We start from the raw sequence: 18629 nt of genomic DNA, 5'->3' as shown, positions 1-18629 counted from the left end.
AAGATTTCTTGACATAGCACTTGTGGTATTATCAATATAATTTTTATTATCAGCTAGCATACACATTCCTGTTACACTTAATCCTTTTATAAGCCGTGCTTTTGATTAACGATTAATGATTAATGACGACAGAACAGGACATCTCCATCATATTCCCATGTGACAGAAATAGTTGAAACTCACATTTAAAAAGAACTATAAATTAAGATTTTTAGCCCCCACACAAGAATTCAAAACAGCATCTTCATTTTTACTATCTCACGGCAGATCTTTCTACACAAAGAAAATTCCAGAGTTATTCTTTCAGCCAAAACAGTTGAACGCGACTTACCTTTTCCAGCTTTGAAAGGGCCAGGGAGTAGCAGTCTTTGGCTCGGAACTGCATGAACCTCATGTTGGCCGGGTGGGTGAGCTCGGTGATGATGCTAAGACTGGAAAACAGCCTGCGTGTCAAGAAAACGCGTGTGTTACACCAACAGGGCCTGTGGCGCTTTGTACAGCCACCTGTGACTGAGGGTGCGATTAATTAGGCTGCGACCACAGGCGCTTTCACAGCAATGGGCCACCCGGCCCTCCGTACAGGGCAAGAGAAACGAGCCCGTTTCCAAAGAAGATCCTAACTGACTCTTCACTACAACAAAAATCAGGTCAATCGATTGGCCTTTATTGGACATTTTCGGCGTTGGCAATAGTTTTGTTGCCTGGGGTCGGTTAAGGAAACTCTGAGGCTCAGATTCTGTAAAGACGGGGGTGTCGCGAAGCTTAGTGATGCCACTTGCGAAAGACCGAGCTCAGGGTCACACACCCCATCACGCCGTGGCACCGGCTCTCAGCCGGGGGTAGATTTTTGCTTTTCCTCACATTGCCATTTCTGCTTGAAATTCACTTCCTTTTCTCCCCAGCTCCCTTCTCATTCCCTGTGTTTGGAGACCCCACCATTGTTTCAAGTTCCTCTTGAATCTAATTGGGATGGAGCTTTAAAGTGGCTCAAAGTCAGAATCACCCCTCCACGTGGGCTCCCTCGTGTCCGTGACCCTGGATGACGCCGATTGCCCCGAACAGCAAGACCAAGTCAGGACAGGCCCAGTTAACTCACACACCCAGCCAAGAGAAGGCTGTGCTCTCCAAGACCTAAAAAGAAGCCCAGAGTGAAATGCCTGCCTCTGAATTAGACTTGATGACCTAACAGGTGACCTAATAGGGCTGTTCTTGTTTCCTGGGGGTGACAAATGTGGCTGAGGAGATGTTCACAGGTTAAGCAGAGTGAAGACACTGGTGAGAAACACCTAGAACACTGTTGAGATATGAGGCCAGAGAAGGAATTTATGCGAAAAGCAGAGCTGAGGACAAATGAACATCTATTTCAACTTTGGGGAATTTTCCTTAGAGAAAGCCAGCTTTTATCTTCCATCTCTATGAGTCAAAATGGTTAAATTTGTGACTACTTGCATAATACAACCCTTTTCTAATACGTGATACCAAATATGAGTACACACTTTCGTGGCTAGATATTTTTGAGGTCTTAGAGTGAGTGATAATATGGTTGACTCGGTCGTTTCCTTTAGGTGATTTGCGGAGGTGAAATTAGATAGGACACAGAATTTATGGGACGTGCCTGTTCTGTTCTGTATGAATAACCTTTACCACTGATGTTATGATAAACGGAGAAACCGAATGCGTTATCTGAGCCTGCCACCTAGTGAACACCTACAACTAAATCAGACTTAATAATGTTTCATTGCAGTGCCTGTTACATTCATAACGTATTGCTTCTATTCAATTATAATATTTTTATTTTAAAAATTTAGCTGTCTAATAGATTTAATTATGTATCTTTAACATGCTAATGCTGTAAATCTATTTCTGAGCCTTCATAAGACCTATGTACTTTTTGCCTATAGAACATTTTAGATATTAACTGACACAATCAGTCTCTTTTCCCTGGGTACTAAGCTTGTGATAAAGCAATAATGTAATTGAAAAATAATACAGTGTGTCTTACTTAAAACTGGCCTACAATTAATTTATGTTCTGACGCTGGGCGGGGCCGCCAGGCGCTTACCTGAAGAGGGTCTGCACGTTGACGATGGTCTTGGCGTCGGCCATGTAGTCTTCTTCGGCACTCATGGTGCTCTCCTTGTCCACGACCACCATGTTGGCAGCGAAGGTCACTCCGCACCTGAGCAAGTCATCTAGGCTTTGATGAAAATCAGCAGAGAAAAAGGCCTTGTCAGTGCATCCCAGGAGCTGGCCTAGGTCACCCTGCAGGTGGCGTCCACAGAGATGCGCCCTGGCCCCTGTTAGTGGGAATTATCATTCAATAGTCTCTACTCGTATGAAATAATTTGAATTTTGGAGCTCTTACTGTTTCATTAGATCTCAACAGTTTCAAAGCCTATGCATTAAGAATCTTTATTGAATAATATTTATTCATTATATTAATAAAACATGGAATACACCCATTTTGCGGTCATGGGGTGACAGAATATGTTTAAACTTTGTTTTTATAGTTGGCACACTGTTTCAAAGACACGTGTCCATTTTTTATCCCTAAAGTGCTTTTGGCAAGAGTGAAAATGAATGCTGATGTTAACTGAGATGGCCAAGCCTGGTGAAGATATATAAAACTGGGAAATGTTTATTTTAAAATTTTTGTTATTTCTTTCTGTAAAGCTATGTTAGAGATCAGTTCTACACAAGAGTATGTAAAATATATAAATACCAGTGGTATTCAAGCCTCCCATTAAGTTAACCTGATGTTTTTGAGTAAGTGATTGAATAACCTGGTTTCTTTGGTTGCATTAAACAATTGTGATAACCTCGCGTACAAGCTCCTGCAAGTTATGATAGAGTCAGTCTTTCCCCCTGTGGCTGATAAGCACTTTGTCTAGCATTGAATTTTTTAAAAAAAATGTTACCACTGACTCTAAAACAAGGAAACCATTCTCATTGCCTCTGCTTGATACAAACTAGAAAAATAAGACTGACTTGGCTAAGAGACTGAACTTGAATGAGCGCAGCAGGGCTCTGGGTACAGAGCTGATTGAAGACAGACAAGAAGCGGGCTGCTCTGCGCAGCTGCTGGTTTGCAATCGTAGGTGTAAACTTAAGGAGCAGTAGTTCCTTTAAGGCTCGGAAACTGGAACCTGTTGCCTGAAGATCTTTTCTGGGTGCGCGATGGTGGCTGAATTAGCCGGGTTCCAGGGAACTGTTTTCCTCTCCCGGGAAGGCAGGAGGCAGGGTTTCTTACTCTGTTATAACGTGGGAAAGTATTACCAAAGCTTTGAGTCCAAGATCCCCGGGAGTAGTCCAGAAAAAATACTGCGCTTGAGTCAGGAACAAGGTTCTGTGGCAGAGATTTTATGGCTAAAACTGCGGAGACAGAATGTTATTCCACATAAATTTCCTATGGTAAAAGGGGCCAGGACCATAACATCCAATCAATATGATGACTGAGTTAAATCCCTAGGAAAACTTTACTTGGGTGCTCCTTTCCTCTAGGAAATCCATCAGAATTGTTCTTACATCTTTCCAATGCACTAAAGAAAGAAGTAGGTGGAAAATGGATGTGATATGATCGCTTTTGGACCCTAAAAATCACACACCTTCAACCCGCCGTATTATAAAATTAAATCGCTTTCTGATATTTTAGCTCTTAAAATCTTTTCTCCACCAATAAAAATTTAAAAATCTGTCCATTATGATTATACAGGAGAAGGGAAAGATAGGTGGTGGGAGGTAAGCTTGACTAGAAAAAGATGTAGGGATAGAAGTTATGATAGGAAAGATGAATATTTCATCAGCCATAAATCAGTGAAATTGAAATGAGACAGAAATGCCACCGAGAGTACCGGGCGGGACTGCTAGGCCCTGTGCCTTAGGGTCACAGTGCTGGCTGCTGTCGATTGCATGTAACCTTGGCAAGCGAAGTTAGCAGTTGTTATTAAGTATGAGTTTAAGTCTATCAGAAATAATTTTTAAAAACTGGAATGGCATTTCTGAACACTGCAGAAACCTTTTTGATGTTCGCGCTTTAGCTTTAAGTTACCATTTTTATACCCACCGGACACCGCATTACAGTCCTGTTCCCCTTTCATTAGGCTCTTAACCACCCCGCTTTCTCCCCGCAGCCCACCAAGTTGTCTTCAGTCTGGTTCCTTTATACAGTTTGGCCACCAGATGGCAACCAAAGAAAAAAAATCAATCTGGATTTTTTTTAAAAAGTTCCAGATAATGTCCCTCCAGGCTCCTCTAAGAGGCCCTGCGGGCGGGGCCGGGAGAAAGCTGGAGCGTGGGGTGTTTGCCAGGGGCCGCAGCTCCCTCGGAGGCCGTTTCCTAATCATCGGGGTGTTTTTAAGGAGAATTTCAAACAAAAGCGAAAGGAAATCGGACAGAGTGAGCCCCACATGCTGTCACCCGGCGTCAGGAGTGACCAGCCCCTTGACCTCCAGGGGTGAGAGGCTCTGGGCCCTTCTCACCAGAAGCGCTTTGACAGAGAATTCACTGCGGAGGTGACAGAGGCAAAGGTGACCGGAGGGTCACTCACCTTCTAAACATCGTGGTTTTCTAGTGAATTTTAAGTGAGCACTGTCACTCCAAAGAAACGTTACTGGTGATCAAATGTGGGTTACATTCACCTTCCTGAATGTAAACACTTTTCACATATCTAACTGATTTTTAGTTAGTTGGTTTACTAGGCCAGCTGGTGGCATAAATGATATTAATGTAGGATGGAGGCTAAGTTTATGTCACCCTGTTTGGTCTTTCATGTGCCCACAGCTAATAAACACTTTCAAGGTTACAGAACTTTGTTTTTTCAACATCGACAGGGTGCAGTGTAAGCATGAAAGCTCTCAGTCGATAAAGTTAAACATTTTATTTGGAAGGCCCTGGCTGACTTTTTTTTTTTAAATAAAAAATTAACACGTTATAGGCATATTACGTTTTATGATCTTTTAGTCCTTGTGTTTTAAAAATGTCATGTTCATACACATACAATAATTAGTATTTTAATACTAAAGCATTGCACACATTTGACATTTTAATTAACAAATGTTTAGAGATCATGAGGCTCTCATCTATGTTACTAGAATAAACTCTTAAGGAAACGCTCCAATTCACAAATCGAATTTTAAGTGAGCATTTCGGAATTACTTGGAAGGTTTCCCGAAGTTAAGATAATGGTGCCAATGCCTCGCAGTGCTGAAACTTTGAATTTCTCCCTACCAGACATCGAAAGTAATAATGGTGTCGCTGTAGATGACACAAAACTGAATCAGCTTTAGAAACTGGACAGAATCGACAAAATCCACATGCAGCCAGATTTGCTCTAATTCAACCACAGATTATCGCTTAGGAAGTCGGAATACAAAATGACCACCACAAGAGACCGTAAGCTCCACATGCAGGATACGACATCTGCGGGACACTAAAGGGCCAAGTCCACTGGTCATGCAACACAAGCCACAGCACAGGACGGACCATGGGACACCACACTGGTTAGCGTGCCACAGACTTTGTCACCTACTTGTCAATAGAGCCCACCATGTAGTAAACCATTGGAAACCAACAGATTGCATCCAGAAAGTGTATATCTGGCCTAAGTGGCAGATGGGTTACAAAATGAAACACAAGGTCACAAGGGCAAGGCTTCCAGGGAAAGGAAGGAGACTTAGTTTGCATTTACCAAACCAAACACCATGGACAAGATTAATTTTAGGTGCTTTTTTCCTTCCCCCGAAACAATCATTAGAAAGTGTCATTTGTACTTGTTACGAGTAATACAATGCGCTCAGAATTATAAAAACAAGATTTTTGCTTTCTAAATCAGAAACATTATGGCATTACTCTACAAAAGTGCTGAATTGACCCTCTTAATTAAAAATTATTGCCCTGGCTGGTTTGGCTCAGTGGTTAGATCATGGGCCTGCTGACTGAAGGGTCCTGGGTTCGATTCTGGCCAAGGGCATGTACCTCGGTTGCAGGCTCAATCCCCAGCCCTGGTCAGGGCATGTGCAAGAGGCAACCAATCGATGTTTCTCTCTCACATTGATGTTTTTTTCCTCTCTCTCTCTCTCCCCCTCCCACTCTCTCTGAAAAGCAATGGAAAAAATATCCTCATGTAAGGATTAAATATATATATATATATATTCCTGCACAGGAGGCCTTGTAAAATGGAAACTAACAAGTTTTTCTTAGATGACTCAAAGGAACTAAATGAGCCTGCAACTTTCTCCAAGGGATATGCAGCATTCTAACATAACCCTTAATACATCAACATAGAGTGACTATATTGTGTATGATCATTAGGGTATAAATTCTTTTAACATGGGGACATTTTTAGAATTAAGCATCCTATTTCCTTGTAATATTGAAGGATACACTGCACAATACTAGCTACTGCAGGGCAACAGGCATCGCATTGTTGAAAAAAAGGATTTCATAAAACTTCCTGGAACATGATTTATTGATTTTTAGTTTTTGTTTCCTCATTTTTTGACCAAAGGAACAGAGGACCACAAATAAAAACGTTAGAAACCACTTTCAGGAAGTACTCAGGAGCAAATAAATTTTACAGCCTGCACAGTCATCCGGAAGAAAATCAAACCGCACAAAAATCATCTAACAGACAGCATCACGTGAGGAGGCGGATTGCAAAATGTAAGCCATCAGGAAAGCCAAGGAGAGTTCTAGTGCAAAATAATCCAAAGTTAAAATACAATTCTTGTTTCTAAAGAGAACTGACAGTGTACTTCTTGCATATATCAAAAACCTGTAAGTTAAGTAATATCATATAGTTGAAAGAGCAGTGAACTATGATCGCATCAAAAATTATAATATATTGGGGAGGTATCTCTGTTTTGAGGAATTTCTGTTGATAAATTTTAAAGGCAGAGACAAGGCAACAGATTTGGGGGCGCATTCTAGTGTGTATCCTGAAATTTGCGTCACTTTGGAATTGAAGAGGAGAGAGCTGGAGGATCCTAAAATATGGTATTGATCTGAGGGCCATCTGCTACTAATTTTGAGTCACAGAGAGGAATGTTATAATTTTAGGATACAATAAATTTGGCAATAGCATTCAGTGATCTATATTTATATTTGCATAAGAATTTTGCAATGCCCGAGTAGTCTAATTTCACAAGAGTATAACCATCCAACATTTTCAAAATTAATGACCATGGTAGAGCATTCCTTATTCATATTAGGTTATAAAATGTTGTTTTAACAGTGGAAGCATCATAATAAGTCATGACACAACATAAAAAATGGATCATTAATATGCTTCTCTGGTAATTAATGGTTCTTTATTTTTTGTGTGTGACTTTTTTCTTTCAATCTCATTCTTTGTCAGCTCTCTCTTATTACATTATAATGAGTTTTTCTACATAATTAATGGTTCTTTAGAAAGACAACGGAAGTGTCCATTTTAGGCAGAGTTCTTCTAGGCTGGTTGATTAATTTAAGGAAAATAACTGTAATTATTTTAGTGGCATGTGTCCCACTCATATAGAGGGATGACCACGTGCAAAATAGTTTTAAATAAAGAGCTCAGGGCATTCCAGTAAAGGTTTAAATCATATTTGTGAAATACAACCCTATTCAGTGTTTATTTTGCACCGTAACACGGAATATGTCTCCCGGTGAATCATGTGCCATAATGTGTCTGATTTAAAATAGTCTAAGCCAATGAAAATAAATTATTTTTGAGATACTATGTAAAAACTCTTGATCTTCTTTGTGTGTTTACTTGTAGATATACTTACGGGTTATCCAACAGCAGTACTATGGGATTGAGTTCTTTCTTTGGTCTGTAATATGCCCTGAGAGGAACAATAAAATTATACAGTCCATTTCCAGCTGTTTCAGCTGCAACGATAATTAGTTTATTTTTGAATCCATAGGCTTTTGCATCTTCATAGTAGTTATGCTGACAGCTCTAGAAAAGAAAAACCGTACAAAGTAAAGCCATTTTTATACCCTGCTAAAATATGGTGAAAAAATTTTAGGATACATGGCTGTGTAAAATTAATCTAACCTAGTAAATCATTTATTTTTTAACACATTTGAAAATAGTTACATTTTTCTATGCCCAGTTCTCCAGCTTGTGTGTTAATCAGACAAATAGAGATTTGGGCACCTCTGTTTTCTTTAAAAACTCGCTGACTCATTGGGTGATTTGGATAATCTTAGTGCAGTGAAGAAAGTAAAACTCACCATTTCCTGTATTACACTTACATTGGAAAAGATACTATTCTTTCAACCTATTTTACTCTGTTCAAAATCATTGAATCTATGGACTGTGTACAAAATGGTTTAAAGATATGTCATCACGAAACAGCAAAATTTAATTTGGCAGAAAATGACAGTAATGAGCGCTTACCTTGTCTAGTCTTAAGCAACAAAAGGGCACTTTTTCATGAAGGAGGTGGCAAAACGTGGGCGAGCTTCCTATGTATGGAGAGTAGGGGGGGTAGCCTTTAGCATACCTGTAATGCAATACGAAATAATGAGTCCCCTGGAATAGCACATGCAGAGTTGGGCCACTAAGAAACAGCCACCATCCTCTATTTTGATAAAGTGAGATACGGTGACTTTGTGTTGCAATTACATTTTGATAAGAAAATCGATTAGAACCTGGGAGACAGACTAGGTAGGGCCCATGTCTGGCCCGTCACCTGGTTTTATGAATTAAAAGTGTTTTTTTATTTTTAAATGGTTGGGGGGGGAATCAAAATAAGAATACTATTTCATGTCCCATGAAAATTACATTAAATTCAAATTTCAGTCTCTGTAAGGTTTCTCAGAATACAGCCAAGGTTTGGTATACAAGTAATACAATAATCAATAAATAATAATACAAGAATAAACTCCGTGTTTCCTACTTTTGCCCCACCCTGTATGTTTCATTCGGAAATTTGAGGGTTTCAAATACTTGATAGTCAAGAGAGATACTGCCTAGTAGGAAGGCTGTTTTGGTAGAAATACGTAGGGTTGATTCTAGGATGTCCAGGACGTACGGACATCAGTTCCCGTGGCTGGCACAGGTCCCAGTAAACCTTAGAGTATCTAAACGTACTCTAAGTTGTGGGACATCTTTTCATCCGGTGTAGTTTCATCTTCTGACTGGTCACTGAGAAGATCACACGTTTGAAGGGTTGATGTGTCCGCGACCTCTAGAACAGGCGCGATGCTAGGTCTTCGGATTTCTTTCATTCCCTCTGTGGGAAGAGACAGGGTCGGGCCACTGGCCGATCGACAGCTTGTGTCTTGCAAATCTATAGCCACGGTACCTAACACAAGAAAACATGAGAGTCCATCAGAGCGCTTGCCACCGTCAGGATGTATCCATCATTTAACAGCTGAGAATTTTTGCTCTGCATGTTTAGTTACCCCAAGTTTTAACAGAAGCGAGTATGTTCTAAATTTGACTTTGAAATTACAATAGAAATCGAAGTGTATTTTTTATTATTTTTTGGGAGAGAAACAAATGGTGTTTGCAAGTGCACCCGGGCTTACCCATGCTGGCGATGATGCTGTGCACAGGGAGCCTGGACGGCCCGTGGTAGAACGACCGGGACACGCTGCTCTTCTTGCGCTGGTCTTGGTTTTTAAAAGCTGAGTTCTCTTCTTTGGTAATATTAATATAGAAGCATGTGTCTGTGGCGCTCATAATGTAGCGAGGACCCGGGTTCAGTAAAATGGTTTTATTGTCCTCTCTCCTGACGCCAATCAAGCAGACACCGAACCTTCCCGTAAAAAAGAAAATAGAAGAGTTTCAGCTGTTGTAGGGTCAGCAGAGGCCTTGGTTTGATTTCCTTAAGTTTGCATATGAAAGAAAATAAGTCAGCTCCCACTGGGCAGAGGAACATTTAACCCCAAATCAGAGCCTTTTAAAGCTTGGAAGGATCCAAAAAGTTTAAGACTCTGGTTTTGTTTTTTACAGGAAAGCTGTGTGGGGAAATCAGTGTAGGTGATTATTGCATACATGTGTTTATACATGAAAAATAATCGATTAAAAGAGAATAGAAAACAGAGTGCACGCCCTACAGTCAGGGTAATAAATGTTTGTAAAGTCTCATGGAGTCGTATCTTCATCCCACTCTGGAAGCGGAAACCTACTTTTTGTGTGCGTGGAAGGAGGCGTAGGTAAAGCTCTTCCCTTCGTATTCAGCGAAAAAAGCACTTTCTTCCAAGGTGATGTGGTAGACCTCGTTCCCGGAGCATCGGCCGTACGTCTTCTGCCACTGCTCTGGCGACTGCTGGCCTTCCCTGAAACACAAGGGCGCACGCACACACACGCACACACACACACACAGAACCAGGGAGAGCGGGTCAGGCAGAGCCTGTCAGGCCGCCTGGCTTCCAGCTCCGAGAACCGCAGCACAGCTCGGAGCAGCGCCCGAGCGGGGCCTAAGCTACAGAAACGGGGGGCCGCCAGCCTGGACGCTCGCCTCGCAGGTGTGATCGCCTAAAGCGTGGTGACCGAGAGCGTCCCCTCTCTGGTGGGACTAATGGGAAAATATTCTCATGAAAGTAAACTGAAAGAAAAAAAAAAGAGAAACTTAAATTCTGATAAGTATGAAAGTATCAAGGACATGGGTCAGTGTCGCGCCTGGTGACTGGCCTGATCAGGAGGCATCCCCGTGCCCAGATGATCGTGGCCCACACTCACCATCCTGCGGTGATTTTTGCCCGAACAATAGACTTACGTTCATCTTTCTAACAAGATTGCCCAGTAAATCAAAAAGCTAATTTAATTAGCAATAAGAAGTACCACTGCCAAGAGCACAGAACACGCCCATGTAATAAAGCAAGTGAAGGGAAAGACTGTCAGGTGCTAAAATGCCGGGCACCCCCCCAGTGACGCAAAGGAGCAGTTACTGGAAATCATCTCCAAGTTGCTTTATAACCTTCAGACCGGCGAGTAGAGAATGAATCTATTCCTCACAGGAGAAGGAAACGTAAAGTCAGAGGCGTGTTAACCAGCCAGGCCGCGGGCTAAGTGGTAGGCAGTTCACCCTTAATTTGTGGTTTCCACCCCAGTCCCCACTTCCACTGGCTACAAGGAGAGAAGTGAGGAGAGAATGATGGTGACATAGTGGGCGAGCCTCATTCTAGTTCTGAATTAGGGACCCCGTTATTTCTATGACCCGAGGCACATCTGTCACGAAAGGAGCTGACCTTCTGATCCCCGGCTCTTGATTGCCCTGTGTGTCTCATTTGTTTCAGGACCCACATCTATTATTTCCTTTAAATACCTGCACTCTGCAGAGCAGTGTATTTAAAAAAATATTTTTAAATTACACCATTTTAGGTTTTGTATTATATTTATTTCTATGCTTGTCGGATCCTAAAGTCTTGGCTTCTTTTTTCACTTTGTATGAACAAATAGCCTCCACAATTGCTTGTGACTCTCTACTATTTTTATTCAAAATCACCATTTATTTATAGAATAAGTTTTAATAATATTATTCTCTCCCCTTTTTCATGGAGAAATATATTATTATTGTAAGCTTTGTTTTCAATGAGAGGTTTGATAGCCGTTGCATAAAGCATTTCATGGGGTGGCCAGCGTGCTACTTCCTCCAGCGGGCTAGCTTGTTCTCTTATCAAATCGGTCCCTGAGCTTTCTAATTTCTGCTGAGGCTTAAGGGCAAACTTTCAAACATATTCTCTTCATAAATAAACCTTGACTCTATCTCCAATTAAAGCAGAGTACAGAAGACTTGACATAAATTAGTGAAGTCAAACGATAGCCTCAATAAATACGTTAAACATGTTGACTTAAGTGCCTTTCTGTTGGGTTGACTGTTTATATTCAACTGATGGTATATGTCTGATAAGGCACTTGTATCTAAAATACATAAAGGCTCTTACACTCAATAATCAAAGGCAAATAACCCAATTTAAAAAAAAAAAGACCAAAGGATCTGAATAGGTGTTTCTACAAACAAGATAGACAGGTGGCCAGGAAACACATGAAAAGATGCTCAGTGTCATCAGCCATCAGTGAAAAGCAAATCAAAGCCACAGACAGACGCCGCTTGTCACCCCCTAGGAAGGCTCGGATCAAAGAACCGGGTAGTAACGAAAGCGCGTGTCCACATAAAAATCCTCACGCGACCGTTAAGAGCAGCCTTGTCTGCAGTGCTAGGAACGGCCCAGACAGCCATCCCCCGACGGACAGGGGAAAATGTGACCTGTCCCCATAATGGGATATATTTACTCATAAAAGGAATGAAGGGCAGATGCCTGTTACGATACTGATGCACCTTGAGAACATTTTTAGGCCACTTGAAAGAAGCTGGTCGACACGCACACATTCTCTACATGGTTCTACTTATATGCACGGTGCAGAGTCTGAATTAGGAAAAGCCACAGACACACAGTAAATTAGTGGTTGCCTGGGGCTCAGAGAGTTGGGAGGAAACGTAGACGGCTAAAAGGTGGAGGGATTTATGGGGCGATGAAAGTATTCAGGAGTCAGAGTGGGGATGTCTGCACGGCTCTAGGACTGCACCTGAAAAGAGCCACATTGGATTGCATACTTTCAGTGGGTGAAATGTAGAATATGCGAATTATATCTCAATAAAGCGGCTATAAAGAAAGTTATTCCGGTGAACTGCAGCATTTCTGTGACACTTGGTTGTGAAATAAGTGCATTTTTTATTATTGATGTATTTTAAGATTGTGCAGGTCAGTCTTATTCATGGGGGACCCCTCGTTAGGCGATAATGTCTTCAATACTCTTTTAATAAGGCCAGATTCATCAGGATTCTATTGGAAAAGGCCCTATTTTAAGGGTTGTCAGGATTCTTTTTCAACTTAACGTCAAGTGAAGTTTGTCAGGCAGTGCTGTGTGACACTAAATCCTTGCAAGGGTGAGACAATGCAGCTTAACCGGCCTCTGGTAATAACGTTGTGGCCTAGACGGCTCTTGTTCTGTCGTTTGCAAAGCAGTGGAGCTGCTCTGGGGACCTGCTCGGGAGGCTGTGATCCTGTGACGGGCGGTGCAGCAAATGATTAACCCACGTGAGCCCCGTGAGCGCTCACCCAACCGAGATGGTTTCCAGGATTTCATCTAATTGCGTCACAGTGCTGACGTCACAATACCTCAGTGTTTCTTCAAGTAAAAACAATTCCATTCACAACCCTGTTCCCTCCTTTCCATCAACAGATGAAAGGCTTCTAAACGTACAGGGTAAAAATATTTCTGTTCCAAACTTTAATAAAGTCGTTTCTGGGAAACGCCTACGGTCTCGAGAGAGCAGAGACATAATTCAAGGAAAGAGTAAAATTTGCTTAAAAATACCGCAGGGCATTTCCTGTTTTTCAGTTAACAATTTATCCCATCTAGGATTAAATCGCAAGAAAGAACTTCCCTTTTCCTTGGTTTATTTGAATTGGCACTTCACTTAAATAGCTATCAATTAAGTTAATTTCAATAATCCAAACCACAAGAGACCACAGTGACATTTAATTAGAAAAATCAACTTTTTGTCTGAAATACCAAGTAAAGACTATGAAACGTTGCAAAATGCAGTGTGATATTTGTCTCCTTAAGTCAGTGTGGGGACTGTCCTTGATCATCCAAGTCAAAAACAGCTTCTGTGTTTTAGGAAACTCTACAAAGTAAGTGAGAGCTTTTCCCCCATCCCCTGGAAACGCACATAAAAGGTGATTTCTTCTATGCTACCTCAGCTAATCTTACCTACCACGTTGTCGTCACTGTATAATAGTGGAAAAGTTTTATTTAGAGCTCCGTTGTGTACAGGTAGCTTTAAGACTAAAAACTTACCTCAAATAGAAAAAACAAAACAAAAAACACCAGCTTTAAGATCTCACCCTAGTGACTGTCATCACCATGTTCTTCGGTGTTTTATTTCCTAAGGATTAACCTAGAAATTAAAAACAACCCCCCAATCGTAGGACTAACGAATGACGTAGACACTTAGAATTCAGGATGGAACAAGTTATCTCAAGATTAGCTGGAAGAGCCAGACAATCACTGTCAATTTGTGTGTGTCTTGGACCCCTTCACGGGCCTATATTTGTCTGTCTGTCTCTCCATCAGACGAAGATAACACAGATATACAAGTCTAGGCACACATCTAGCCTTTACCTGGGCATGCTATATTTCCAAATCACAGAACTGCACTTATTTTAAAAAAATAATAATTTAAAATGCATTATCTTAAAGAGAAAATATACTTACTGGCCTCTAGAGGTGTGAACCAGCAGTGTGATGAGAGTAGATGTGGCTGGGCATATGCAGTTTAAGGCTAACATGGCGTATTTAAACTCCTCCTCACAGACAACATGATCTGTTTGAGAGAAAACAGGTAAATTAGAATAATTTACCTTGGGGTGGTAATACTTTAAAATAATAGGAAAAAACAACAACAACCAATGAGTCAAATGACAAAAGTGTCAATATAAACACACTTGTTTTTGAGATTTTTATTTTTTACCTGTGTAATTTTCTCCCCAGGAAAGAAATGTTTCTTAGGAGAGAGAAATACAGCACAGAGAATAGTCCATAATCTTGTGATAACTGTGGGTGGTGCCAGGTGGGGACTGGGATATCAGGGGGGACACTTTGTAAAGTATGGGATTGTCTAACCGCTGTGCTGCACCCCCGAAACTAATACAGAATAGTGCTGAATGTCAACTGTAACTGAAAAATAAAATTTAGAAGGGGGTCCTAGACTATGAGTTAGGGCTGCCAGGGAAGGGGTGCCTAACCCCAGTTCTGTCTTTAACAGAATTGGCAGCCCATCTTGTTACAGGATTTCCTTGTCCTGTGCCTCGTCTGTGCGGTGGGTGAGACGCACGTCAGGGTTGAGGCCTGGTCTGGGCAATACCTCAGAGACTATTCAGAGTCTCCGTCAGTTCTGATAACTGAACAGGATGAGATAAAATCATACGATTGAGAACAGTATTGATTGATCAAATTCACTGTGACACAGTGTAAAGGCTTGGGAAGTAGTTATTAAAAGAGGCGTCGGGCAATATTTGCATAACACTAAGGAATCGATTTTGTACAAAACAGCTATACTGTCGATCGGTGACAATGAATGCTGAAATCCATTTAAATTTGAATTGTACTTGAATCTCAAGACCTAAATTTGTAAACTCAAAAGGCGACAGGGCCCGAGTGGCTACTGAAATTCAACAATAAAATTCAGAGGAAGTGCTAGAGATGGTGACACGGGGCGGGCGAGGCCCCGTCGGTGGGGGTGATGCTGCTCAGCCCAAGGACATAGCTTCATGCAGGAATGATAGGCAGGACTTTCAAAATAATAGGATTCTGTGAGATTCTCGGTTTCTTCTGTGTTGTCATTTCTCTTATTTTTAATTTCAAAGCTTTTAAGATAAGCAATGATAATTAAGGATGCAGATTTATGGGTAGATATGAATCACATCTATTCTCAAGTCCCTTTTGCTCTATGGAAAATAAAATTGTTAATTACATTCTAGAAAGTCAGATTTTTTTTTTTTTTAAGTCTGCCTCCCAGCCTTTTCTGAGCTCCTGGGTGAGTTAATGCACTAGAAGCTTCTTCCGTGCAGTTGCTAGGAAACCGCCCTCAGGAAGGCTGTAAGCAGCAGTGGAAATGCACTAGACCAACCCTGTCCTGGGTGTTGATTTACAGAAAAATCAAAAACCCTCTGAAAAAGAGCTTTTAAGCAGAAATGCAAAGCAGGGTCCATTTTTTAAAATGGAATGTTTTTGTTTCTATTTTACGGGAGTGGGGGTAGTCGATAGAGACCAACTGAACAAATCGTGTTATAAAATCTCACGTATTGTTTGCTGATTAGATTCTGTTCATAAGCGTGAGTGGGCAGCTGTCTACGAAAATGGCTCCTTTGCACGGAGGAAAACAGATCCTCTCTCACCATCGGGTTTCACTTTGATCCTGTTGCTTTAACCAATACAACAGCCCGTCGGTGAATGTGTGTGTCTGTGTTTGAATCTTTCTATTATTTTAATGATGAAATGTTTTTAAGTGTCATACTAATTAAATGCTCAAAAGGGGAATTGTTTCCTGAACTCTAGAGCAGAACAGTTTTAATTTTATTAATCTCCTTTAAACATGTCAGAAAAACAGCAGTCTTAATATTTTATGAAGAACAATTTTCCTCAGAAGTCTGGTTTTATTAGGTTCTAACCAAAAGTATTCTTTCCTTATTAGATAGGTATGGACATTGTGAGTGATAATAGTAGTTATTAAGTCACCTTAATAGTAAAATAACAATAATGCCAAACAATATTTCACCTTTTATCTTAAATGATAGATATATGTATATGTATGTGTGTATATAAATATCATTAAACCTCACTAAATATATATATGTCTGTGTAGCTAAACCTCAGCTGTCCAGAAGTAACTTCCCCAAATCCATTATTAATTTAAATTCAAGCTGCCTACAAAGAACTTCACAAAAGCCATACGAAACTCTAAAGCCGATTAACCAAGCACATTAAAATAAGTGACGTATTCTAGTGGTTTCACCCTCTCCGGAGGCCTCTTTCAAGGTTACTACTTGCTCCCAGATGGACGTGCGACTCAGACAGTCACTAAATCGAAGTGGTGACTGGAAATGTGTGACCACCACGTTCCCCAGACACCCGCCCCTTAATGAGGGAGCTTGGGAGGGAGGCAGCCAGGCTTGGCCTTGAAATCAATTTTGTTATTTTTCAATCACACACCATAAAAACAGGGAGCTGAACGAAAATGACTTGAGTGCCTGATTCGAAGGGATTTGGAAAGATCTGTAGATTTACGAGGAGCAAATTCCCTGTAATAAATGCTGTGAGGGAAACAAACAGAAGCTTTCAGAGGACAGCTTTCCTGCCTGAGGGCATCCAGAGAAGCCTCCCCAAGGAAGTGCTGGTGGAACTCAGGTTTCAAGGATAATCCAGAATATGTCCGTTGAAAGTGAAGAAAGTGTACAAGTGTTTTTTTAAAAATTAAATTAAAAAGGTAGGCGAATATTTGAATGTTTATGGACATACATTAACAGAGAGCTTCACTTCCTTTTGAAACCTGTGTCACACAGTTTCGCATCACTTTTCTTTTGCCCAATTACTGTGTCGCTTTTTCACATTCTCACTGGGTCTTTGAAGTTCCTAAATCTTATAATATACCCTGGATACTATAGCAAGGAGATACTCTGAGTCAAGCTCAGCGCCCATCACTGGAGATATGAAGCACTTAAGAAATTTATATTCTGCCCGGCCGGTGTGGCTCAGTGGTTGAGCATCGACCTGGGATCCAAAAGGTCAGGGTTCGATTCCCGGTCGGGGCACAGGCCCAGGGTTCCGGCCACGGCCCCAGCAGGGGGCGCGCAGGAGGCAGCCGATCAGTGACTCTCTCACCATTGATGTTTCTCTCTCCCTCCCTCTCTCTAAAAATCAATAAACACTTTTTTTAAAAAAGAACATTATATTCTAGAGTAAAACGAACATCTAAACAATTAAAAATTAGTGAACTGCTAATAGAATTTATATTAAGTGTGAAGATATCAAAAAGGAGAAGAGAAGTGCAAAGAGAAAATAAAATGCTTCCTCGCTGTCCTTCGGTGCCCGCAGTCGATGGATTACGGTCTGAGGAGCATCGGAAATGAGTCACGGCCTGTTGTCGCCCTGCAGCCCATGATCACCACGCTGGCTCGGCCCCTGAGTGTCTCTCCTCTGAACAGCTATAATAGCTCCCTAAATAACCGCTCTTAAGGGGTCCTTTCAGTCGTGTCCACTCCACATTTTCCCTGAAGTTACTATGTTATGTAAAGTTAATATTTTATACCCTTCCCTAAAACTTCCAGTAGTCTCTCATCACCTCTCAGCACCCCAGTTCTTCGCTAAAGCCTAATTCACAATCACACACACACATCTCTGTGTGTACAATATGAAGTTATTAAGTTCCTACACAGTATGACCTGAGGCAACGTTACATTAGGAAAACATCCCGTTATGATATTGTCCATCTTCGATTGCTCGCTAATCCTGCTGTTAGGAACTCATTCTTTTGAATATTTATCTGAAGAAAGTGAAAACACTAATTCGAAAAGATACACGCGTGTCTCTGTTCATTGCAACATTGTTTACAGTTGCCAAGATACAGGAGGGTAGGGGAGACGTTGGGTCTGTGGTACACAGAACAGAGTATTACTCAGAAATCAAAGGGAAGGGAATCTTGCCATTGCGACAACATGGACAGACCTAGAGGGTATTGTGCTGCGTGAAATCAGTCAGACAGGCAAATAACGTGTCATTTCACACATATGTAGAATCTAAAGAAATAAATGAACCAAACACAAACAGAGTCATAGATACAAAGAAAAAACTGGTGGTTTTCGGGGGTGGGGGTAGGATGGGTGAAAAAGGTGAAGGGAAATAAGAGGCAGAAAATTCTAGTCCTAAAATAAATAAGTCCCGGGGCTGCGATGAACAGCACAGGGAATGTAGTCGATAACATCGTGGTAACTTTGTACAGTGACAGATGGTGACTAGACTTACTGTGGCCATCACATCACAAGGTATATAAATGTCAAGTCATGTTGTATACCCGAACCTCATATAACAACTGTATTTTAATAAAAAATAACATCGGAGAATTTTCAAA

General features: G+C 41.1%; 1 protein-coding gene across 2 annotated transcripts in view; it reads right to left on the bottom strand.

The window, feature by feature from the left end:
• The window catches only part of KCNT2 (potassium sodium-activated channel subfamily T member 2), a 103930-nt gene that overhangs the window by 17295 nt on the left and 68006 nt on the right, over window positions 1–18629 (bottom strand). The window contains exons 14-22 of one of the 2 annotated variants that reach the window (XM_081123744.1): window positions 14219–14327; window positions 10123–10272; window positions 9520–9749; window positions 9080–9293; window positions 8384–8489; window positions 7767–7939; window positions 5528–5599; window positions 2063–2197; window positions 332–443 (exon numbers count right to left, since the gene is read on the bottom strand). In XM_081123744.1, the coding sequence (XP_080979870.1) occupies window positions 332–443; window positions 2063–2197; window positions 5528–5599; window positions 7767–7939; window positions 8384–8489; window positions 9080–9293; window positions 9520–9749; window positions 10123–10272; window positions 14219–14327 (1301 nt within the window). The remainder of the gene's footprint in view (window positions 1–331; window positions 444–2062; window positions 2198–5527; window positions 5600–7766; window positions 7940–8383; window positions 8490–9079; window positions 9294–9519; window positions 9750–10122; window positions 10273–14218; window positions 14328–18629) is intronic. The other variant, XM_081123745.1, reaches the window with a different exon arrangement.

Source organism: Miniopterus schreibersii (assembly GCF_964146895.1).
Source record: "Miniopterus schreibersii genome assembly, chromosome: 21".
Taxonomy (NCBI): domain Eukaryota; kingdom Metazoa; phylum Chordata; class Mammalia; order Chiroptera; family Miniopteridae; genus Miniopterus; species Miniopterus schreibersii.
The sequence above is the reverse complement of the archived record's forward strand: the minus strand, read 5'-3'. Positions and strand labels throughout refer to the sequence as shown.